The sequence below is a fragment of the Toxotes jaculatrix genome, chromosome 2 (assembly GCF_017976425.1).
Source record: "Toxotes jaculatrix isolate fToxJac2 chromosome 2, fToxJac2.pri, whole genome shotgun sequence".
Lineage (NCBI taxonomy): Eukaryota > Metazoa > Chordata > Actinopteri > Toxotidae > Toxotes > Toxotes jaculatrix.
This window is the reverse complement of record NC_054395.1, coordinates 30,470,688-30,495,687: the sequence shown is the minus strand read 5'-3', so window position 1 is coordinate 30,495,687 and position 25,000 is coordinate 30,470,688. Positions and strand designations below refer to the sequence as shown.

The 25,000-nt window shown below is 48.8% G+C and overlaps 3 protein-coding genes across 8 annotated transcripts in view; all 3 read left to right on the top strand.

Annotated features, from left to right (window-relative positions):
- The window catches only part of elk1 (ETS transcription factor ELK1), a 23,863-nt gene extending 13,529 nt beyond the window's left edge, over positions 1-10,334 (top strand). Inside the window, exons 11-12 of one of the 5 annotated variants that reach the window (XR_005896541.1) lie at positions 1-871; positions 1,302-3,216. The exon at positions 1-871 is cut by the window's left edge and continues 1,264 nt beyond it. The gene's annotated coding sequence lies outside the window, so the exon portion shown is untranslated. The other 4 variants (XR_005896543.1, XR_005896542.1, XR_005896544.1 and 1 more) reach the window with 4 other exon arrangements.
- si:ch211-180f4.1 (uncharacterized protein LOC100144405 homolog) overlaps positions 1-16,825 on the top strand; it is a 17,973-nt gene extending 1,148 nt beyond the window's left edge. Inside the window, exons 2-13 of the mRNA XM_041065781.1 lie at positions 10,353-10,515; positions 10,628-10,773; positions 10,971-11,072; positions 11,301-11,485; positions 12,081-12,323; positions 12,409-12,531; positions 12,847-12,969; positions 13,266-13,689; positions 14,030-14,159; positions 14,455-14,645; positions 14,827-14,985; positions 15,461-16,825. Of these exons, the coding sequence (XP_040921715.1) occupies positions 10,434-10,515; positions 10,628-10,773; positions 10,971-11,072; positions 11,301-11,485; positions 12,081-12,323; positions 12,409-12,531; positions 12,847-12,969; positions 13,266-13,689; positions 14,030-14,159; positions 14,455-14,645; positions 14,827-14,985; positions 15,461-16,003 (2,451 nt within the window). The 5' untranslated portion in view covers positions 10,353-10,433 and the 3' untranslated portion in view covers positions 16,004-16,825. The remainder of the gene's footprint in view (positions 1-10,352; positions 10,516-10,627; positions 10,774-10,970; positions 11,073-11,300; positions 11,486-12,080; positions 12,324-12,408; positions 12,532-12,846; positions 12,970-13,265; positions 13,690-14,029; positions 14,160-14,454; positions 14,646-14,826; positions 14,986-15,460) is intronic.
- A 3,147-nt stretch (positions 16,826-19,972) lies between these two features.
- Positions 19,973-25,000, top strand: part of otud5a (OTU deubiquitinase 5a) — a 21,601-nt gene continuing 16,573 nt past the window's right edge. Inside the window, exons 1-2 of one of the 2 annotated variants that reach the window (XM_041055211.1) lie at positions 19,973-20,797; positions 24,807-24,897. In XM_041055211.1, the coding sequence (XP_040911145.1) occupies positions 20,210-20,797; positions 24,807-24,897 (679 nt within the window). In that variant the 5' untranslated portion in view covers positions 19,973-20,209. Of the gene's footprint in view, positions 20,798-24,803; positions 24,898-25,000 lie in introns of both variants that reach the window. The other variant, XM_041055204.1, reaches the window with a different exon arrangement.

The following is a 25,000-nucleotide window of genomic DNA, read 5'->3' as shown; positions in this document are numbered from 1 at the left end:
GCTCGTTTTACTTTCAGCGTCCATTCCAGGCGTACAGTAGGTCTCTGCTGCAGCTCTGACTGATGAACATTTCCTCTGCGCTGTTCTGTTCTTGGTGAAAGCCTCGGACTCACGGCCTCGTCAGTCTGCAGCCACAGGTCCACAGTTCTGTGGCGAGTCTTTCCTGTCTGTCTCGGGGGGACAGATGGCTGTGATTTGGAGAAGCCACGTTTTTTTTTCTGCTGTGGTTTTTTCACTGAGACAGAGTGTGTCAGCTGCACCATCGCTCCGCCCGCGGCGTGAGTCCATCCGCTGAGGACGACCACGGCGAGCGGCCGCCGAGCTGCAGCTTCTTCTTTTGTTTTTCTCCAAAAATCCAAAGTGAGGACGAACCGTCGCTGACACGTGACGGTTCCTCTAAAAAGACTGTTGCTGTTGTTGTTGTTGTTGTTGTTGTTGTTTGTGATGCTAGCTGAGCTCTGTGGTTGCCACGGTAACCTGGCCTGACTGTTGCTGAGCTGCAGGTTGCTGTTGTTGCTGTTGTTGCTGAAGCTCCCTGTGATGATGCTGTTAATGTGTTTCTATGCTTCTGTGTGACGACAAGGCTGGTCTCACACACACACGCGCACACACACGCACACACACACACACGCACACACACACACACACACACACACACACACACACGCACACACCATCAGGAGCTGAATGACGCTGAAGTTCAGGTGTATTTCAGGGAAGCTGAAGCTGTGAGTGAAACTCTGCAGAATTTAGTTTTATCCAAATCACTGTTTTTAAAAAGTGATGAAAGTGAAAATGTGTTTTTCTGAGAAACAGAACAGTTTATCTGCTTTAACCTCAGTGTTTCAGCAGCCAGGTGAGTTCAGATCAGGTGAGCTCAGATCAGGTGAGTTCAGATCAGGTGAGTTCAGATCAGGTGAGCTCAGTTCAGATCAGGTGAGCTCAGTTCAGATCAGGTGAGCTCAGTTCAGGTGAGCTCAGATCAGGTGAGTTCAGATCAGGTGAGCTCAGATCAGGTGAGTTCAGATCAGGTGAGTTCAGATCAGGTGAGCTCAGTTCAGATCAGGTGAGCTCAGTTCAGGTGAGCTCAGATCAGGTGAGTTCAGATCAGGTGAGCTCAGTTCAGATCAGGTGAGCTCAGATCAGGTGAGCTCAGATCAGGTGAGTTCAGATCAGGTGAGCTCAGTTCAGATCAGGTGAGCTCAGATCAGGTGAGCTCAGATCAGGTGAGTTCAGATCAGGTGAGTTCAGATCAGGTGAGTTCAGATCAGGTGAGCTCAGATCAGGTGAGCTCAGATCAGGTGCATGGATCCAGCTTTCATTCGGAGCCCAGCTGGAGTTTTTATGGTAGAAATTTTTGTGAGCTTGGTGTAAAAAAACTCTGCAGACGTGTTGAATCATTTCTTCAGGTCTGAGTTCAGCCTCACATCAGTTCCTGACGGTGGGATTTCCCAGCCTCGGCAGTGACGTAAATGCAGCACCAAGCCATCGTGTTCGACTGTTCTCTCCTTTACAGCATGACTCTATTTTTCTATCAGAGACGACGTGTTTATATTGTGAATAAAGTTTAGAGAGCGACGAAGCCTTAAAGATTTCAGAGCTACAGAGCGAGGAGTGTGCTGGTGACGATAAGAAGCCATTTCCAGCTGAACTCTGCGCGGCGTCAGGCATCTTTGGAACGTTAAGCTAACATTTCTCTCACCAGCAGAACGCCAAGAATGTTTTTATGTTCATTAGCAACAGCGTTGCATTCTGGGTAACGTCCAGACTCCCACTTTGGGAACTTCCTGTCACCTGAGGCGACGTTTGGAGGAGAACTGTCGGGTTCACAGGAAAAAATAAAAAGATGCAGTGTGGTTGAAAACATAATAATATTTATATATACTGATTTGGATTCATCGTTTCCCATCAGTATATGTTGTGATATAATCAATAATCAGGTAGATCAGACTGATTGTTCATGTTAAACACCAGCTCCACGATGTTCATGAATCAGTGCAGTGATTGGTTATTGATTACCACACTGCTACACACGTGGTGACGTTCGTCACGTGGCTTCATACGTGTCAAACTAAAACTTTAAGATTCGAACGTATTGAATCAATTCATCTTTAATCAGTTGTTAATTGTAAAGTTGTACCATCGCAGTCATCGTGTGATACTGAGGGAAAGTGACTCACCTCCCCCCTCAGCTCCCCCCTCAGCTCCCCCAAACCTCCCCCATCTGAACGGGACTAACGTAGAGACTCGGGCATCCTGGCTTCAAGTCACGTCTCGGGTCTCGTTTCTTTGATGAATGTGTTCGAGCAGGAAGAGATGCAGGCTCCGCACCACCTGCACGCTCTCACCTGCTGACAGGTGTGTGTCTGTGGTAAATCACCACTGGCTTTCTGCAGGTTTGGTGTTTTCAGTTCATGAACTTCATCAGTTTCGTTTTCTGAACCCAAAACTTTCCTGAGGTTTCTTAAAGTGCAGAGAGGGACGGTCTGCTGTGGTCTGGAGCTCTCTGATTGGATGTTTCTTACAGCAGTGCACTCTGGGACATGGAGTCAAAACTCAATGATTAACAACTCTGAATCAGTGATTGATTACCCTCAACACAAACAACCGAGTTCTCATTTTTCATTCAAATGACATCGAGTGAAGAGACGGGCGGCCGACCGCATACTTTTGGCCATGTAGTGTGTTTGTGTTTGAAGAAGCTGACCCGGGCAGGATGAAGTCCATCAGAAAGCTCCGGAAACAGACGCGTCTCCTCTGCTCTGAGCTGCAGAGCGTCCTCCTGATTGGTTCACGTGCACACGTTTCTGTACATAGATGAAATATAATCGGAACGTATGAACATATAAATCTATATATTCTGTACTGTGTGACAGGCCTGACCAATGGGCTGAGGAGTGTTCGTGTTGTGTCTGTGGCCCCGCCCCTCCTTGCCTGTGATTGGTTGAGGAGTTTATTGATGTTAGGGGCGGGGCCTGCAACTCTCCCTGTCCTGTAAGTTCTATACTGGAAAAACTATTTTTATTTTTTATGGACATGATTTTAGTTTTTGTTGTAAATGTTTTACAGATGATTCATCTGGTTTTCTACGAGCTAATACACACACACACTCATACACACACACACACACACACATACACACATACACACACACACACACACACACACATACACACACATACACACATACACACATACACACACACACACACATACACACACTCATACACACACACACACACACATACACATACACACACACACACACACACACACACACACACACACATACACACACACATACACACACACACACACACATACACACACACTCATACACACACACATACACACACACACACACACACACACACTCATACACACTCATACACACACATACACACACACATACACACACACACACACACACACACACTCATACACACTCATACACACACATACACACACACATACACACACACATACACACACACACACACATACACACACACACACACACACACACACACACACACACACACATACACACACACATACACACACACATACACACACACACACTTTGTGAGGACAATAATAAAACTATTTTGTTCTGTACAGTCTGATCACTCATCACTGACTCACCTGATGTTAGAGGAGTGTGTGTGTGTGAGCGTGTGTGTTTCTGTGTGTGTGCTTTAATGCTCGTGTGAAAATTAAGAAATGAAAATGAAGTCTCCACATTTTATGTTCACGTGGCCATGACAGAAGTTCCTGGAGGGAAAAGAGACGACACGTCCACCTACAGACGCTCGTCCTTTGAGGTCAAAGTTCAGAGGAAACCAGCAGCTTCACCACCAGGTGTCGCTTTCAGCCCCGTCGTCCTAACAGCAGTTGGTTTTCCTCTGAACAGAATCCACCTCCCTGAGGATGGACGGAGCATCGGACTCCTCCCTCACCTGGTGTCCACCTCAGCTGTGCTCTGGAAAACCTCCGCCTGCTGTAGTTTTCTTTGTCGGCACCAGATGTCACTAAAGAGTTGTATTTTACTGGAGGCAGCTGGGACAGTTTGGAAGCTCATTTCTACCAGGACGAGAAAAAGTAGTGTCCACAGTCTGTGAGACGATGGAACTGTCGTTCTAATGTTTCCATTAGTTTCCTCTTGGTGGTTTGGAGGAAACGAGCTTCGGCGCTGTCTGAGCTGCTGTCAGTACAACAACACAAAGCCTCAACATCAAGGGACAAAGAAATCAAACACGAGCCGGAGACACACGTCTTACTCCGACTCACCAGTACAAGCTGAAACCAGGTCCAGTCCATCCAGAGCTGGATGGACTGGACCAGTGTTAATGTTGGATTTTATTTTGGTGGATTTGCAGCCGTTCTGTCAACGAGTCTGTTGAAGTGGACCTGTCCTTGGACCTGTCCTTGGACCTGTCCGTGGACCTGTCCGTGGACCTGTGCATGGACCTGTCCGTGGGGCTGTCCGTGGACCTGTCCGTGGGCCTGTCCGTGGGCCTGTGCGTGGACCTGTGCGTGGATCTGTCCGTGGACCTGTCCGTGGACCTGTCCTTGGACCTGTCCGTGGGCCTGTCCGTGGACCTGTGCGTGGGCCTGTCCGTGGGCCTGTCCTTGGACCTGTCCGTGGGCCTGTCCTTGGACCTGTCCGTGGGCCTGTCCTTGGACCTGTCCGTGGACCTGTCCGTGGACCTGTGCGTGGACCTGTCCGTGGACCTGTCCGTGGGCCTGTCCGTGGACCTGTCCGTGGATCTTTCCGTGGACCTGTCCTTGGACCTGTCCGTGGACCTGTGCGTGGAGCTGTCCGTGGACCTGTCCGTGGGCCTGTCCGTGGACCTGTCCGTGGATCTGTCCTTGGACCTGTCCGTGGGCCTGTCCTTGGACCTGTCCGTGGACCTGTCCTTGGACCTGTCCGTGGGCCTGTCCTTGGACCTGTCCGTGGGCCTGTCCTTGGACCTGTCCGTGGACCTGTGTGTGGATCTTCTCAGCAGGTCAGAAACCATCTCAGATCTTCATAGACGTAGAGTAAGATATAAAGTGCAAACTGTTATGGTATGTTACTGGTATGTTACTGTTATGTTACTGGTATGTTACTGGTACGTTACTGGTATGTTACTGGTATAATCATGAAGATAAGCAGCAGTTGTTCAGTCCCAGTAGCAGCGTCCACAGAGGGACATTCAAGGTCGTAAAGAGTTAGGAAATCTTCTGTCAGGCTGTGAGGAGTCTGTGCAGCGATGCACAGACCAGTTCAGTTATTGCCCCACCGTTGTGTGGGGTATGGAGCACAGTGTGTGGTTAGGTGGGGGGAGGGGCAGAGGCTGGTGGTTCTGGCCCGGGTGGACCTGTACCCCCTCCCTGAGGGCAGCAGCTGGAGCAGGTGAAGTGCCGGGTGTGACTGCTCCGCTGGGCCTTTCCCACGGCTGAGACGTGCTGCTGCCCCAGGACACGTCCTCCATCACAGTCAGACCCAGGAACTCACAGCTGCTGACCCACGAATCACTTTAACCAGTTAATCCACCTCAGGAACCTTCACTCGTTCATGTTACAGACCGGCGTGTAGTTCAGGGGCCCTGGGAAAATGGAGAAACGTCTTACATCCTGAACATATCTGTTTCTATACCATATCTCACAGTGCAGAGTTTTTTATTGTGGCTGTGATGTCAGAGTCAGATGTTTCCTCCTCCCGCATCCCAACACACACATACACACACACACACACACACACACACATACACACACACATACACACACACACTGGAATTAATGTTTACTTCACTGTTAATCCAAACTAAGCTGGATTTCAGAGGCAGCAGGATTGTTTTCACTCAGCAGGAGTTCAGAAACACACACACACACGTTCTGTCTTTGTGAGGACACTCTTTGACATGATGTCTAACCCTAACCTGAACCCAGCTGGCACCCCACTTCAGAACTGCTGCAGGTCAAACTGGACGAACCAAACACCTTCAGTGGACTGACTCGTGAAGACGTGAAGGAACAACCCACAATGCAACACTGTAAAATACTGTAGTTACTCTCGAACTCTGTCCATTCAAAGACAAAACATCTGATGTGATGGACATGTGACTGTCTCGTCCTCAAATATAAGATAACTTTTTCAAACAGGGTCTTTTCTGTCCGGAGAGACACAGGTGACTTCAGACCACCTGGACCGGACTCGTTGATGTGGACGCTGCAGCGTTTCCACCTCAACAGTTTTTATGAAGTTAAAACATTTTGTGATTTTGTGAAATTTCCAGGTTTTTAATGTGGATTGAAAGTTCAGATGAAAACAGGTTGATGGACACACACCGTCTGTCCAGCTGTTAAAATCCAGATGAAGAGACCAGGAGCTCATCAGCAGGCGGAGCGAGCACCTGCCTTCATTCTGCCCTGGGTTTTGCCTCTCAGGCGACAGGCTGGTGCCTGACCCTCTGACCGCTGGAAAACAAAACCACTCAATCTTTGTACTTTACATGATTTAACGTGTTTTTTCAAACTAAATATGAAATATGAGATAAATCAGATACAACATTTATCTGATAGAGTAAAACTAAACCTCTTCATCATCATCATCATGTGTGGTCATCCTCGTCTTCATCACTCGTACAGTAACTGAGTCAGACTGATTTACTGGACGAATGTGACATCACTGATGATGATGATGATGATGATGATGATGCTGCTGCTCAGTTGTCCTGTTTGATACACACACACACACACTGATCTGATCTGTGTGTGTGTGTGTGTGTGTGTGTGTGTGATACAGTGAAACACTGCTGACCCTTTACACGTCTGTACTCAGTGAAATGCTGAACGCAGGACTCCCCCCCACCACCACCACCCTCCGCCCCGCGCGCTCAGGACTGAGCTGAGACAAACACAAAGAGACACGAGAGAAGAAGAAATGAAGTAGAAGAGAAAACCGGAGACTCAGACTCACTCATTAGGAGAATCTGGAGCATTACGTCATGTTAGCAGCCCCCCCCCCACCCCCTCCATCACCTCTGTGCAGCATCCGAGCTCTGATTGGCCCGTCACCCAGTGGCCTATAAATCCCATTGGCTGATCTCGAGTCAGCTGCTGCGGACCTGACTGAGGACAGGAGAGAGAGAGAGCGGAGGGAGGGAGGGATGCTTCAGATAAAAGCGGCAGCAGCAGGACTCAGTCCGTCCGCATCCGGATCAACAAAACCCCAGTAAACCAGAGAACCCGCCGCTCTGCCGGACTCTGTTTCTGCCGGACTCTGCCGGACTGTGGTCCCGCTGCGGCTCGGTACGGCGGAGCGGGAGGAGCTGCAGGCGGAGGAGCAAGGTGAGAACATGGGCGTCTGTCCTCCAGCATCACAGCACCGCCCGGTTCACGACCGGAGCGTCCTCATCTCCAAACACCGCCAGTTTAAAACGAGTCCGCGTCTCCGTGGACTGCGTTGGTCCCGCTGTGAGTCCGGGACTTCGGTTTGGACGATGAAATGGGTACAGGACCAGGACATGATAAATGCTGTCCCAGTCTGTCTCTCAGGTCTCGGAGAGCAGAGGACGAGCTGTTTGGGTTCCTTTGAATGTTCCAGCACAAAATAACACGAAGTTTGTTGTTGTTTAGATTTTTCAGGTGTTTTAGGACAGATTTAATCTGCGGAGTGAACAGTGAGGCTTTGTGTTTCAGGTCTGAGAGACAGGTGAGAGACAGACAGGTGAGGGACAGACAGGTGTAGAGTTAAAGGACAGGTTAAATCTTTACCTCTGTACCTCAACCTCTGTGTTCAGTACAGAGTCAGGATGTGGTTAGCTTAGCTTAGCATAAAGACTGGAAGCGGGGGGAAACAGCTAGCCTGAGGCTCAGTGATTAACTCTGAACAAACTGTTTGTGGTGTTAAGTTGAAGCTGGAACTATTTCTTGATGAACCACCGCGTATCCTTCCGCCCTTCCTCTGCATCTTTGGCGCAGGTTGGCAGATCCGGTCCGTGCCTCAGGTTCTGGTGTTGGTCTCTTTCCTTTCCTTGTCTCCTTGTCTCCTCTCCTTGCTGATGGAGACAGCGGATGTTCAGTTGAGTTGTTGCGTAATGATTCTCCTCAAACTCCTGATGAAAGTAGGTCAGAGTTTCTTCACTTCAGGAGGTTTCCACAGTAACAACAGCTCAGCCGCTTTATATAATCACTGCTCAACCTCTGCCACTCACTTCACCCTCACGTCTCCTCTCAGGACTCCTGCACATCCTGTTTCAGACCAGTTTCTGGCTCAGACTAAAGTCGACGCTCGAGCTCGTCGCATCGCGTCCTTTAGTTCAGAGAAGAAGAAGAAGAAACCTCCCTCCTTTCAAACGGGCTGGATTTTCTCACAGCCAGAAACTGGACAAGTGTGAGGCACCAAAGATGGGACGGGGACAGGGGTCCAGTCCAGTCTCTCTGTGGTGGTTGTTTGTATAGAATGTGTCACCTTTGCACCTGAATAACTGCCACAGTCTGCTGCACAGTGAACATCATGGCTTGTAACAACAGGATCAGTTGCTCCAGTCTTGGATGATCCAGTCTCATGTCAACATGTCAGCAGCCTGAACTTCATTCAGCTGAGGAGGAAACAGATCCAGATGTTTAGTGTTTCCGTGTGAGTGATGGTAACACACCAGGTAAACTCAGGTGAGCACAGAGACCGGTCACTGAGAGCTGTGCCGTCACGTGATGTTTTCTCATCCTGAATCTTAGTTTGTTCAGATTTTATTCTCTTTTTTTTTGGACAGTAAAATTTTGATGGAGTGAAATTTTCTTCCCATGAAACGTGTTAAATGTTGTGTTTATATATTTAGTTCAGTCTGACAGGCCTGCTGTCGATCGATCGGCCGATTGATCAGGTGCTGTGACTCTGTGCTGTGCGGTTTTCAGTGAAGATTTGATGATGAAACAAACTCCTGATGATGATGATGATGATGATGATCAAATGGTTGATGTCAGCATCATGTGCTTCGGCTGTTTTCATGGTTTCATTTGGTAAAAATCCAGTTTAAGCAGTCTGGCTTGTTTTGAAGCTGCTCACTGTGTGTGTGTGTGTGTGTGTGTGCGTGTGTGTGTGTGTGTGTGTGTGTGTGTGTGTGTGTGTGTCTGACCTCTCAGAGTTAATTAACCAGCGTCTCCTGCTCTCCTCCAATCACATCCTCTGCAGCAGGACACTTAACGAGGCGCTCACAGCTCGTTAAATTATTAATATCACCTCATCAATATTCCATGTTTTCAGCAGCGGGGGAGGGGGGGGTGGAGGGGGGAGATGTTGAAGCAGAGAGATGAATCCTCCTTCAGTCTGTCCCCAACAAGAAGGAGGAGGAGGTGAAGCCGTTTCAACCATTGGTCTCACAGCGATGTCTTCATGTTCCACTTGGGAAACGAGAGACTCCTGCTGGGACATAAAAAAAAAACAGCCTCCCAGTTAGCCTCCATCCCTCCCAGTTAGCTGTGGCGTGACTGTAATGGCTTGTGGAAATATGCTGTGTGTGCAGCAGGTTTACCTGTCAGGTGACCTCTAAGTGATCATGTGACTTTAAAGTGCAGGTGTTTGAAGTGTGTCCACACTCTGAAAGAGACAAAACGAGCTCAACACAAGAACAAAGGACGTGAAGAGGCTGCTCTCAGCTGCCGCCTCCTGGAGGACCCCCAGGCCCAGCCCAAATGAGATATGTGGCGTCTCCAGCTGGTTGTGGGTCTGCCCCGGGGTCAGACGGACGCTTCAGTGGTCCGTCTGGATGTCTGAGCTCAGACACCGTGTGGACGGAACTGATTCACGGTGTCGTAGTTTGGGTCAGGACCCAAAGGTCGGGACCACAGGTGAAGACCAGAATGTAGATCGACTGCTGAGTGGAAAGCTTTGCCTTCAGGCTAAGCTCCCTCTGCCACAGCTCGGCCCATTTCACAGTCATATGACTGGATTTTAATAACTGGTTACATGTTCATGTGTTCATCGTGTTAATGGTGCAGCTGGTTTAGGTGGAGCTCGTTTTATCTGTAATATAGAACAGTATGTGTTACTGCTAAAGGACTTTACTGATGATTAATGGAGTGAACCAATCACAGAGCAGCTCAGAGGTCGCTCCCACCCATGTCACTTCCTGGCTGGTTGCCATGGCACCAGAGGCATATATAAAATAAAAGCAGGAAGTATAGTGTGTGTGTGTGAAGGATGAGTTTTCTGTCCCACTTTAAACTCAAAATTTTAGCTGTGTGCTAAATGCTAAGCTAAGCGTTGTGTATATGTCTGTCTGTCTGTCCAGGTGACACACCTGTGTCTGAACAGCCATGAGCTGTGACAGTAACTGAACCGGTTCCACCTCTGTGTGTCCGTCCAGCTGTAGATGAGACTCGCCTCCTGCTGACCATCTGGAGGAAGTTGTTGTAATCATTTAGTGCTTCCTCCAGCCCAGTGCACCATGGGATCTGTGGCTGTCTTCGTGTTCCTCGTCTGCCTCATGACATCATCAGTGTGTGCAGGACTGGGCGGGGCCAGCCAAGGTAAAGGACACCAGTATGTTTTATAGACACGTGATGAGCTGCACATGAAGACAAGCTTAAATCGTCAGTTTTTAAACAGAGATTTGGTGTGTGTGTGTGTTGTCTCCTGTAGGTGGCGCTGTGCTGTGCCCTCTGCAGTGTGTGTGTGAGACACGGCCCTGGTACACCCCACAGTCTGTGTATCATCAGGCCAGGACGGTCGACTGTAACGAACTCCATCTGCAGAGAGTACCGGCCAACATTTCCTCTGACACGCAGGTGACACTGACATCACACAGGTGACACTGATATCACACAGGTGACACTGACATCACGCAGGTGACACTGACATCACGCAGGTGACACTGACATCAACCAGGTGACACTGACATCACGCAGGTGACACTGACATCACACAGGTGACACTGGTATGCTGTGAACATGTTGTGAGTGTGTTGTGTTGATGTGTGTTTCAGGTGCTGCTGCTGCAGAGTAACAACATCTCCTCCATCACGACTGAACTGCAGAGTCTGACCAACCTGACGGAGCTGGACCTGTCGCAGAACCACTTCACACAGGTAACGTGCGCACACACACACACACACACCATGTGGCCAAAAGTATGCAGACACTGCTGTCAACATCCTTTACTGTTCTTTTGTTCTGCGTCTGATATTTTTGTCATTAGCGATTTTCCAACTTTGTATCCACAGCTTGAGTTTGTGTTTTTGCTGTTTCCACATGGCAACACCTCCGAGCTCAAAGCCAGCTCCACAAAGAAGGGGTTTCTCTCTGTCTCTGTCCAGGTGAGCTCTATGGGTCTCTCTTCTCTGGGCCGGCTGGTGACTCTGTACCTGGAGGAGAATCACATTGAAGAGTTAGAGGACTTCAGTCTGAGGAACCTGTCCAGTCTGGAGGAGCTCTACATCAACCACAACCACATCTCGTCCATCGGACCCCAAGCCTTCACTGGCCTCACCAACTTGCTGCGGTAACTACTTCTTCTTCTTCTCCTTCTTTTTACTCTCCTTCTTCTTCTATTCTTCTCTCTAGTTCTTCTTGTTCTCTTCATCTCGCCTTCCTCATTTCACCTTTGTTTAATGTGCAATGAGAGACATTTAAAACCTGCAGCGCCACTGAAACGACCTAAATGACTGTTAGAACTCCCTCAGTGATCATGAAAACCATCTAAGGGACTTTCAGAACTTTCAGAAGTGGTCAGGAGTAAAAGGCCATTAAAACCCAAACTACCTCAGTTACCTCTAGAACCTCTGTAATGACCAGAGGAACGATCTAAGGGACCTCAAAGGCCCCCTAAATTACCCCTAGAATCTCCTAAGGGGCCCCACTTACAGGTCCTCTCGCGCTTCCTCTAGACCAAAAGGATTATTTTAAAGTTGTATCGACTCTCTTGAATGATCACTAGAACCTCCTTACAGACCACTACTGAGTGACCACAAGAACCATCTACAGGACCTTTAGAACATACTCAGTGACCACACGCACCTTTTGACCACTAGAACAACCTAAATGTCTCCTAGGTCTTATTCAGTGATTACAAAACCACCCTCTTCTCAATCTTGTAGGCTCCACCTGAACTCCAACCGACTGGTGGCCATCGACAGCCGCTGGTTCGAGTCCCTGCCGTCCCTGGAGATCCTGATGATTGGGGAGAACCCCATCCTAGGTCTAGAGGAGAAGAACTTCCTGCCTCTGTCCCGCCTCCACAGCCTGGTGCTTGCTGGGATGGGGCTGGCCTCCGTCCCCTCTGCCGCCTTTCTGGGCCTTGACTACCTGGAGAGCCTTTCCTTCTATGATAACCAGCTCAGGTGTGTCTGAGTTTAGGTGCTGTTCACTTCCTGTCTGTAATGTTCTGTTCTGGGTGATGCTGATGAACCGTGGTTCTCCTGGTAGGTCTGTTCCCCGGGATGCCCTGAGCGTGCTCCCTAACCTGAAGTTCCTGGACCTGAACAGGAACCCAATCAGCCGAATCCAACAGGGAGATTTCCAGAACCTTCCGCACCTGGAGGAGCTCAGGTCAGTCTGAGAATACAGCTGCAAAAAGATGGAAGTAAGAGGCCAAGATGTGCACTGAAGGTCTGACCTGACACCCCGAGATCTCGACTCGTCTCCCTGGAGATCAGGCCTCTCAGGTCCTCGTCTCATTTTAATGTCTGAGGACGGAGCTTTACCTTTTACCGAGTTTAACAAACAGATCCAACGCTCTGTCCATCACAGTGTCTCTCTCTTTTTTGACGTCTGCCCTCTGACAGACGTTGTGTTGTTTGGTACATTATGTGCAGTTTCTGCAGGTCGTGTATTAGAGTAATTGTTGATTGTGTTTGGGTTCAGCCTGAACAACATGGAGGAGCTGCTGATGGTGGAGCGAGCATCTTTCCAGAACCTTCCAGAAATTGCCAAACTGGAGCTCTGCAACAACCCCCGACTGTCGTACATCGACCCGCAGGCCTTCAGGTGGCTGCTGCTGCAGGAAACTCTGCTTTTCTGTTTCACTTTCTGCTTTTTAAATTTCTTTCCTGGAAATTTCACACGATTAAATCTGTCTTCTTTCCATCCATCTCCCTTTTCTTCACCTTCTCATCCCCCATTCACCGTTTCATTTTCCTTCTCCTCCACCTTAATGCCCTTTCTTGCTCCTCTTTTTTCTCTTGTCCATTTGTTTCTCTCCTCCCTCTCTCTTTCCTTGTTACTCCTCATCATTCACCTCTCCTCCTCCTCTCGTCCTTTTCCTCCTCCCCTCCCCTTCTTAGTGATCTGTCCTCCCTCCGGACTCTCCTCCTCCATAATAACCAGCTCAGCCTCCTCTCTGGAGACCTCCTCTCCTCCCTCCCATCCCTGGAGGAGGTGTCTCTTCACTCCAACCCCCTGCGATGTGACTGTCTCTCCTCCTGGGGGCCTCACTTTGGCAACCAATCTCATCTCAAGCTGCTGGAGTCGTCCGTCACCCTCTGCTCCTCCCCGCCTCACCTGATTGGTCGAGAGCTGCAGGAGGTGGTGGCAGTCGGGTGGGGTGGGACCGGCGGGGGCGGGGCCAGCAGCTGCCTGCCTCACATCTCTCCTCACTCCTTCCCACCGGCCATGAACGTCAGTGCTGGGCAGCCAATCACATTGGAGTGCTGGGCAGATGCTGAGCCCGCCCCCCAGTTCTACTGGGTGACGCCCACTGGAGACAAGGTGGGTGGGGTCACGAGTGTCTCACGGAGGCACCTGTTGATAAATGTTTCCTCTGATCCGGATCCAGACAGAGACCATGTTTGCGTCACGTCAGTTTGTGGCAGGTGAAGCTGACGTGCTTCAGACGCTGTTGTTCTCTCGGGTTCCCCTGACAGGACGAGTTCCTGCTCAGAGCCAATAACCTGATGAACAGGTGGTTGTATGTTCACTGCACGTTCACCTTTTCTGTTTAATGTTACACTGTGAGGCTGTGAAGTTTTATTAGGAAAATAATCAAACTCTTCATCCAGTTGAGAAGGTGAAGTAATCATGTCATGTCATGTCTTCCTTACCTGGTCAGGTGAGTTCGGAGGCAGTGGCTGCACCAATCATATCAGAGGAGGGGCGTGGCCTGAATAGGAAGAAGAAGAAGCATCGTGTGTCCGACCCTGGAGCCTTAGTGATCGAGCACGCCGAGCTGTCAGACGCAGGTCGGTCTGGTTTGGTCTGGTTGGGTCTGGTTTGGTCTGGTTGGGTCTGGTTTGGTCTGGTTGGGTCTGGTTTGGTCTGGTTGGGTCTGGTTGGGTCTGGGAGCTCCTGGGCATCTGCTTCTTCTGTGGATGAAACATTCATGTTTTTTGCTCCTGATTTTGATGAAAAGCTTTTAATGTTTCTTCCAATCCAACATTTTCCTTTAAATATTGGAAGGACCGTTTCCATGGAGCTGATGGAAACGTGCTCTGACTTCATCATTTTAATTAAAACGGTTTCTGTCTGTCCTCTCAGGTGTGTACACCTGTGTTGCGTGGAACGTGGAGGGAGCAGACACAAAGAGTGTCTCAGTGTTCGTGGACTCTCTGGGGTTTGTGGGCTGGTGGTCGGACGGGGGGACCCGGCGGGATGGTGAGCCCAGCAGAGAGCAGCCCTGGCTGGGCAGCTCGTCCAGCCCTGCAGCCTCTCTGGTGGTGGTGGCTAAGGTATCGGCTTTGTCTTTAACATTCCTACTTTATCCATCAGTCTTTTTGTGTGTATTTATCATCGTCATAGTTTTGGATCTTTTTAAAGGAAACGTGCTGTAAAATACAAGATTATTTAGACTAGATTTCAAAAAACTGGGTCAGACTCTAAACTTTGGAGATGTACTTGTTTCCTGTGGAGGTGGTTCACGCCCAGTCAGTGGTGCTGGAGTGGAAGTTGTATCCCAGCGGAGGACCTTTGTCTGTGGGTGAGAACCAGCAGGACGCCCCCCTCCCTCTGCCCCGTTGGACCAGTGCCACTGTGCACATTGACAACCCTCAGATCAGCTACACCTCCAAGGTGAACACATCCACCATCCATCCACATGTCTGGAATAACAGTGGGGACAGCTGAGTGTCTGGGGTTAGATCATGTGACAGAAGGACAGTTAGAGGATTGGACGTTTTAGATGGTGGAGGTTTTAGCACTTGTAGTTTTTTCTGGGCTTAAAAAGTTTGTACTAAAGTGCAAGGTAATGTACCTTCAGCATAATTTTCAGCTGTTTCCAGAGAAACATCTGTAAACAGCTGTAAACAGCCTCTGTCCTGGACCTGCTGAGCAGCAAACAGCAGACAGACTCAGAGCAGCTGCTGAACATGGTGCAGCATTTAGCAGCTGAAGAGCCAGATGTTTCCCTCAGGAGCTGGTGGAGACCAACACATATCAGCTTAGGAGGCGGTGATACGTCAGTGTCAGTGAAAAGCTTCAGTTATCGCAGGTTTAACTTAAGTTTAACTGAACTTGACCTCATCAGTCTTTCTTTGTGTCTCTCCAGGTCCCAGTAGATGTTCAGGAGTATAACCTGACTCACCTTCTTCCTGCCACAGAGTACCACGTCTGCCTCACCGTCTCCTCCTCCCGCCCCCCCCTCGACTTCCCCTCCTCCTCTCCCATCTCCTCCCCCACCCCCATCTCTCCCTCCTCCTCCCCCTCCTCTCCTGTCCACACCTCCTGTCTGAACGTCACCACTAAGGAGGCGGGTTTCTCGGTGGAGCTGGTGGCGTCACGGCGCAGCAGCGTGGCGTTGGCGGCCGTCATGGGCTCCATGTTCGCTCTGTCCATCATGGCTCTGCTGGTGGTTTACATGGGCCGCCGCGTGCAGCAGCACAAGTCCTGCGGCCACTCGCTCAAGAAGTACATGCAGCACGCCACGTCCATCCCTCTGAACGAGCTGTACCCGCCGCTCATCACGCTGTGGGAGAGCGAGGCCGAGAAAGACAAAGATGACAAGGAGGAAGAGGAGGAGAGGGAGGGAGGAGGGAGGGAGGAGGAGGCAGGGGGGAGTCAGATCGACACCACAAAGACGTACATGTGGTAGCTGGAGGGGGGGGGGGGGGCAGACATTTGGGGGTGGGGGGTTATGGAGGGATGAGGAAGGAGAGAGGAGAAACTGGATGGATGAAAGCACAGAGAGGTCATGTGACTCAGTGCTGAGCCTGACAGACAAACAGAAGGGTAAAAATTTCTATGTGACCATGAGAAACACACCTGTCTGCTGAGAAGGAGGGGGAGGAGACAGGTGACGGAACGAGAAGACATCCCGGAGCACGACGTCAGCCCATTAATCCAACACCCTGTGTCTCCTGCGTCCTTCACAGTCCTGTCCATCATTTTGCAAATCATCCCTCACTGTCCAGAGGGACGTCCTCTGACACCCCCCAAGTGAACAGGTAAACAGGTGTTTGTGGTTAATGGGCTAAAATAGGAAAAACACCTCTATGTTTCTGTTTCCTGTCGATCAGATGGAAAATGACAGAAGAGTCTGGTTCTCAAACTGAGGGTCGGGGGCCTGTTAATGGGCCATCAGCTGGTTCACACATTCTTTCTGTTCAGGGCAGGTGAACTGTTGACCTGTGAGTCCAGGTGTTTGCTGCTCTCAGATTTCGTCTCCTTCCTCTCTTCCTCTTTTCCTTCCTTCTGTCCTTCCTTCTGTCTCCTCCCTGTCAAGCACACTGACTGTAGCTGCACTGTTAAAAAACCGGATTATTGTAATTTAGTTCATCTGATGAACACGAATGCGACGCTGACCCTCAGCACAGCCACGTGGAGCATTTCACTTCAGACGTTTTAAAGGTCTCGCATTCATCGGAAACTTCACACACGTCAGAACTGCTGAAGAAAACAACGTTGAATTCTGAAACTTTTTTTTTACCTGAGGTTTCTGTCTGAATACGGGACCTTTAACCCTCCAGGGGCTTTGCTTGACTGTTGCCATCAGCACAGCACGAATGATTTAGTATTATTATTATTATTATTATTATATAGTTCTGCATTGGGATTGTACACAGTGGTTGCCATGGCGACGGTCATGAGCTGTGTGTCAGGATGGATTCAGATCAAAGCTCAGTCACTGACGGTGAAGAAGCCCAGCTTTATCGACACCCTCGGCACAGACACAGACGGTGGCTTCTGTTCTGAGTCCAATCGGGTGCGTCGAGCTTTCAGCTGTCGATATGCTGGGACACTATGCTGGGACGCTGTGCTGGGACTGTGCTGGGACACTGTGCTGGGACACTGCTGGGACACTAGGACACTGTGCTGGGACGTGGTGCTGCTGCATGCCTTTGCACTCATCTTTAGGACTGTTTGTACAAAAACCACGTCTGTGCAACGACCTGCAAACTGCTGGAGTCTGGTTCAGTCCCGAACAGAAAGACACTGCTTTCACCAAAGGAACGAGACAAACCTCAGCTCGTCACTATGCTCAAGGGAAAGCAGAGAAACCAGGATGAGTGGAAACGATCTGGATGTAGAAACAGTTTCCACAGCACATGATTCTGAATCATTGCGCCGTTTGGGAATCGGACTTCACAGTTTGCAGGTTTGTTGTTCAGACTTTCAGCCAAATATTCCCTCAACTGTCTGTCGACCAAAAGATTTCAGGAGCTCCCAGAGGAAGCTGTGGGCATTTTAAAGCATAAATCCTCTGTAAATACAAACGTGAGAAACTGCTGTGAAGATTTTCTGCTTTTCTTTTCTCTGTCACACTGAACTGAGTCTTTGGGTTTTTGACTGTTGATCAGACAAAACAAGACGTTTGAAGACGTCGCTTTGGACTCTGGGAAATAAAAATGGGCAAAAATGATGTGGAGATAAACTGAACATGAAAATAATTCTCAGATCTGAATCTGCTGTAAAATGAATTGACTTTTGAACTGTTCAAATTGTTTTTGCATGAGTGAAAAAGCTTTGAGCTCTGAATGAGAAGCTGCGAGTGTTTGACTGCACGCGACACTTCTCTGAGCTTTAAGCTTCGGCCTTGACCCTAAAAATAGAAGTTTAGCAAAACACAAAGTTCACTCGTGCTGTGCATCTGAAGTCTTCGCTGAGGAAGATCATGCAACGTGTCTGAAAGCTCCAGATTCAGGAGCCACACGCTCTGCAGATGCTTTTTTCAGACATGAGTACTGATCTGATTTCCCTGAGTTTAAACTGAGTCTGCAGCTGCAGGTTGGTGTGAGAGCAGAGCGGCGGCGCCCTCTGGTGTCGATCACAGCCAACTACCACAAACACTGACCCATCACACTTCTCATGTCACTGAAATTAAACTTGACAGTAATATGCAGGGTATTTTGTATAAAGTGTATCGCTCTATATTTGAAAACAACGATTGCTTATATTATTATTATTATTATTATTATTACTACTCAAACTGAGCACCAACTGTAACTGAAGATGTGTGTCTGTATGTGTGTGGGAGGGGGAGATCATATAAACACACTTTGTCACTCCACAGCCTGGTGTGTGATTACTCACTCAGATATATGATAACATGGAATTTTCACCTGACAAACACACTGCAGGATCAAACTCACTGACCAGAGCTCGTGGTGTTAAAACCAATGATCAGACGTGTCCAACTGAAGATGATGGAGCGCAGACAGAGTGTGGACACTTCGGTCAGGAACTGATGAATCACTGAAAGGACAACACACAAACTCACCCACCTTCATATTTTCTAGTTTTTTAAATCATATTATTAATTAAACTGTCAGACAGCGAAGGTGACACAGCAGCAGCTCGTGTCTCTGTGGACGCGGCGTTCAGGTGGACGTTTCCTCAGACTGAACATCTCTGTCAGATGATGTCTACAGCTGAACATGAAGTGACTTCCTGTTATGAAGGCAGCGGCGGATAGAAGCCTGCAGGCTGCTGCTCGCACACAACTCAGCATCAAACTGGATTTAGTGTAAAACAGAAGTTTGAGACAAGAATGTGAAAAATGAAGGACATGGACAAGGACATGGACTGATCGTCTGTTCTCATACTTGTTCAGTTCTGTTTCCCATGATGCACTGAGCTCCTCTCTCCTCCATTAATCCTTCTCTCTCCTGTAGTCCTGTGTTTTCTCTCCTTTCTTCTCTCTGCAGGTTCATCTGTCCTCGGAGCCACTGCCCCATGATTACTCTCATTAATTATCAATATTAGTCCTGTTATTAGTGTGATCATGTATAATTATTGTTTGTATTGTTACCATCAGTCGTCTTATCACTGTTGCACCCCCCCCCCCCCCCCCCCCCCCCCCGCCACCCCTCCAGCAGCAACTGAAAAAATCAAACAGATTTGACTTGAAAAGGAATTTTAGGAAAATTAAACCATCTTTTTCTTTTTCTTTCTTTTTTACCTCTCATCAGGGATTTTGTTTCTAAACTTTGTGGGAAAAACAAAATCTGATGACTTTGGTTTGTTTGTATGAAGTTCTCATAATTTATGTCTCTCTCTTTTAAAATCATTATTTTACTGAACTTCCTCTTCTTCTTCTTCTTCTTCTTAGGTTTGTGTGGAAAATGTGTGAACTTTATTTGACAGACACATTTCGGCTGTAAATTGTTACGTTCGTGTTGATAAAGTAAAACTGTGGACAGAAAGCTAGTGAAACGGTTTTATTTCGTTTTTCTGATATTTCCTTCTTTTGGTTTTACTTTGGAAATATTTGAATCTAAGGAAACTGTTATAACGTTAGAAACTAATTCGCTGTGTCAGATTAATTTCAACAGATGCGGACACATTTAACGGAAGATGAGGGAGAAACGACACTTTCACATTCATTATTATATTTATTTATAAAATAAAAGAGGACGATACGATGTGTTCGTGAACGCAGATGTGTCAATATTCAAAATAAGTTGAAAAATAAATAAAATAAAATAAAAGAGAGAAGACAAAAAGAAAAGAACGAGAAAAGAAAATTAAAAAAAAACTAAGCGCCGATGAACGTGCTGACGTAACAACTGCCGTCTCGACCAGGAAGTGACGTCGCGGCCTCCGTCAGACTGTTGATGTTGTGGACTGGTCGGCCGGAGAACGGGAAGACGGAGACGCGTTTTGTTTTTGTTCAGCTAAACCGTCGAAAACGAGCCGAGTCGTCGCTTCTGCCGCTCGTTTCGGTTCGTTAAGAGCCTTAGCTCGGTGAATAAAGCCAAACGGCCGGGCCGGAGGACGAACACACCGAGACATTTGATCTAGAAAGGGAGGACTCGTCACCCTCTGACCCCCTCCCTGCCTCCCTCACACACTCACCACCATGACGATTCTCCCGAAGAAGAAGCCCAGCTCCGGGGTCGGAGTCTCGGACCACGCCGATGACAGCGACCGTCGGAGCGGCTCCGACCCGCACCAGCACCCGCACCCGCACTCGGGGCGGACCGGCGCTCGGCCGAGGGCTTCACCTCCGCCGTGGTCCTACCAGCCCGCTCCGCCCTCCGCCAGGGACGACAGGCGGAGCATCGAGGCGAGCTCCCGTCCGCAGCAGGCCTCTCCGCCGCCCGTCGGCTCCGTGTCCCCGGTAGGGCCGGGAGACGGTCGGGACAGCAGCGGCGGGATTGTGGCCGGGTCACGCGGGGAGCTCGTCGTGTCGGCCGGCGTCGTCGGATGCGGCGGAGGCATCGGCAGCTGCTGCTCCGGGCCCGGACTGAGCAAGAGACGGCGGCAGGCAGGTACCTGTTCCGGCGGGGTGGTGGCAGCTCTGGCCGGCGGAGGCCAGCCCGGGGTGACCGGACCGGGAGGGGTGGGGTCCAGCCAGGACACAGAGGAAGGAGCCGGGAACAACAGCGAAGACGAGTACGAGAACGCCGCCCGGCTGCAGTCCATGGACCCGGCTACTGTGGAGCAGGTAGGAAGCTAACGTCCGCTAATGCAACATGGAGAGGCTGCGACCAATGCTAATGCTACCGTGGCTACACAGGTGGGATCCACGGTTTAGCTCTTACACACGATTCACAGGTAAACACGACCAGCGTTCACACCTCAGAGTGAATCACTCCCAGCGCGTCTTACACAAATAACCGTTTATTCAGCTTTACGTTAAACACGCTGTTACACTGTTCATGTAAAATCCTTTAGGTCGCACATGTTCACCTCAGACAGTTCAGGACCACAGCATCACCACCTGTCAGTAACCTGCGGGTAACCATGGCAACGGGACTGATGCTTCAGACTCTGTCAGCCTGGTCAGTCAGACGGACAGAGGATGAAGCAGCATCTGAGGGTAAAGGGTTAGTGTTCTACGCGTTTTCAAACAAACAAACAAACAAACAAACAAACAAACAAACAAACAACGTTAACAGGCAAAGTTTTCACAGACGGAGTGATCAGCTGAGGAAATGACTGGCAGTGATTGATACTGAGTGTCTCTGGGTGTTGGACATGTGAAGATGCCACTTTGAGGAACTATAAAGTGCATTTTCACTGTTCTCTGGCATTTTATAAAACTAATTAATAATTAGAATGATCGTTAGTAATTAAAGCTCGCTGCTCAGGGTGTGAGGATGAGGAGGACACATTTACAGACTAAAAGAGTTGTCTCTTAGAGGACAGTTTGCTGGAGCTCCCTGAGACTCTCAGTCCTGTTGCTGTTACTCGCAGTTTGACCTGGTGTAAACTGAAGCTGAGTGTGGAGCTGAACAGAAGTGTGTGTTTACATTTATCAGCTGTTTGAATCCCTTTAGTTATTTACATACACGTGTAAATGTCAGATCCTGGCGTCAGAAACCGGGATTCGTTCTGAGAACCTGAATCTGCTACGTGAAGGAGTCTGATCGAACTGGGACACGTGAAGCCCGGGCTCTGGTCTGTGTCTGCCGTGTTTGCAGCTGTGTCATACTGAATGATGTAATGCTGATCTGTTTCTGTGAAGTGAAAGGAAAAATGTGACGGGGTTAGTGCGGGGGATTAACTGTTACTGATGATCAGGAGAAGAAGCTCCAGCCAACAGTAACAAGATTTACATCCAAATATCACAGACACATTTCCCTCCTCTGCTGCTGCTGAGTGAACATGAGGAGAACATGACGGAGAACATGAGGAGAACATGAGGAGAACATGACGGAGAACATGAGGAGAACATGAGGAGAACATGACGGAGAACATGAGGAGAACATGACGGAGAACATGAGGAGAACATGACGGAGAACATGAGGAGAACATGAGGAGAACATGACGGAGAACATGAGGAGAACATGAGGAGAACATGACGGAGAACATGAGGAGAACATGAGGAGAACATGACGGAGAACATGACGGAGAACATGACGGAGAACATGACGGAGAACATGAGGAGAACATGAGGAGAACATGACGGAGAACATGAGGAGAACATGAGGGAGAACATGAGGAGAACATGAGGGAGAACATGAGGAGAACATGAGGAGAACATGAGGGAGAACATGAGGAGAACATGAGGAGAACATGAGGAGAACATGAGGAGAACATGACGGAGAACATGAGGAGAACATGACGGAGAACATGTGGAGAACATGGTGGAAACCTGACATTTCTGTTGGAGTGCTGTGTTGATGTGAGGAAGGCTCAGTCTCCTCGTGCTGCTGTTTCTCTGAGCGACCGTCAGACTCTTTCTGCACTCGTGGTGTTTCTCAGGTTTTTTTAATGCAGAGGAGGAAACTGGGCACTGTCGTGGAAATCATGTAAAAGTCACTCAAACAACGATTTGAATGATGACGTTTCACACGTCATGTAAATGTAAATTTCAGACTGAGGTCTGTACGGTCGACGGGTCGACGGCTGCAGCTCACGATTATTCTCTGTACGATGAAATACCACAGACCGAAGATACGAGTCCAGTGTCTCGCTGAGTTCACCGTGGGACAGAAAGTGACACCAGAGAGCGACTACAGTGTTTTGCTTGATAATTTACTTGATCAGTTGATTGATTAAAGTGACATATTTGTGACACTTGGAGTTTTGTAAAGCAAAGGGCAGCGAGTGAGTCTGAGGTCAGTGAGTGCAGCAGGTGAATAAGCTCTGCAGCCTCCACTCTGTTTTCATGATCGCTTCATCTGCAGATTATTTTCTCCGTTCATTCATTCATTGTTTAATGAATTAAATAACAGGAAACAGTGAAAAGTCCCGTTTGAATTTTCTGTTTTATGAATAAAACTGTCGCAGTTTCCTGAAGCCTGATGTCACATTTTAAATGTGTGTGACCGGCAGTGGAGCTGTGACAGGAAGCTGCTGACTGGGTCTGAGTTAGAGCATCAGCTGACAGAGCCTCTGATGGATCTGATGAAGCTGTGAAGGCCTCAGGCTTCAGTCGTGTCGCTGAGCTCGTGTGTCGCCGCCGCAGTGCTCGGTCCTCCTCTCACTGTCACTGTGACACGTTGACAACAGGACAACCATCCTCCAGTTAAACGGCATTTCAGAAAAATTCATCAGGACTTCGATTCCACGTTTTCCACCCGATCGTCACAGTCAGCTCGTCCTCGTGGTTTTAGGAGACAGAGCTTTGGAGATCAGCTGATGCAGAGCACCAGTCTGATCCCAGCGTCCCAGAGTCTGTAAACCTGAAGACACTGGGTTTATTAACACAGTCCCCGACCTGGTTTTGATTAACAGCCGAGAATCAGACTTTACCTCTGTAGCACTGTGTTCACTGTGATGCAGAGCGAGCCGCACCTTCACACACCTGCTTCAGGTAACTTACTCATGACTGACATGTCTGTGACCGGAAAGGAGAAGACAACTGAGAGTCTCCACTTCACGCTGACGGGTCTTCACGGCGTCTTCACCCTCAGTCTGCACCGTCATCAGAAACGCCAGTGAAAACTCAAGAGGCCGTCACAGGTGTTGCTGCGTGGCTGCAGCATTGTCGACGCCGTAGCCCCAGCATGTCGTGACACTTTGGAGGAACACGTCAGATGTGATGTAGCCTCGGGTGGAGCCTACACATCAAGGATCAAGGATCAAGGAACTTTATTGTCATACCAGGACATTTGCATGTTATGGTACGAAATTGGTACTCAGGTCCCAGTTTTAAGCCATCAACAAGAGAAGAAAAGTAAGGCTTAATCCTGGGAGCTCGAGAAGCCGCTGCATCACTGTGCGCCGCCATCTTGTTTGATTTGACATGTAGCTGCTGTCAGTGTGGCGGAGCGTCTGAATGCAGAAATATAAATACTGCAGCATGAAACAGTCAGTGGCTGGTCACCAACAAACCACCAACAATTCACCAACAATTCACCAACAATTCACCAACAAACCACCAACAATTCACCAACAATTCACCAACAATTCACCAACAAACCACCAACAATTCACCAACAAACCACCAACGATTCACCAACAATTCACCAACAAACTACCAACGATTCACCAACAATTCACCAACAAACTACCAACAAACCACCAACAAACCACCAACAGTTCACCAACAATTCACAGACAAACCACCAACAATTCACCAACAATTCACCAACAATTCACCAACAAACCACCAACAAACCACCAACAAACCACCAACAAACCACCAACAGTTCACCAACAAACCACCAACAAACCACCAACAATTCACCAACAAACTACCAACAAACCACCAACAAACCACCAACAATTCACAGACAAACCACCAACAAACCACCAACAAACCACCACATTTGACACCATCTCAGATGTTTTTGAGAACAAATGATTAATCGATCACCTGAGAAAAGAATCCACACTAACTGTCCGCAGATCTGTTAACTCCTCCTGTAACCGACTAAACACACTTGTTCTGTGTTTGAACAAAGGAATTGTGTAGTGAAGTGTGTACCTGTCCAGGTCCGGTATACAGCTGACCCTATGTGTGTGTGTGTGTGCGTGTGTGTGTGTGTGTGTGTGTTTAGCAGGAGCACTGGTTTGAAAAAGCTCTGAGGGAGAAGAAAGGCTTTGTCATCAAGAAGATGAAGGAGGACGGAGCGTGTCTGTTCAGAGCCGTGGGTGAGTGACACACACACAGGACAACATGTCCTCACAGCCATACAAAGACACACACACACACAGGACAACATGTCCTCACAGCCATACAAAGACACATACACAT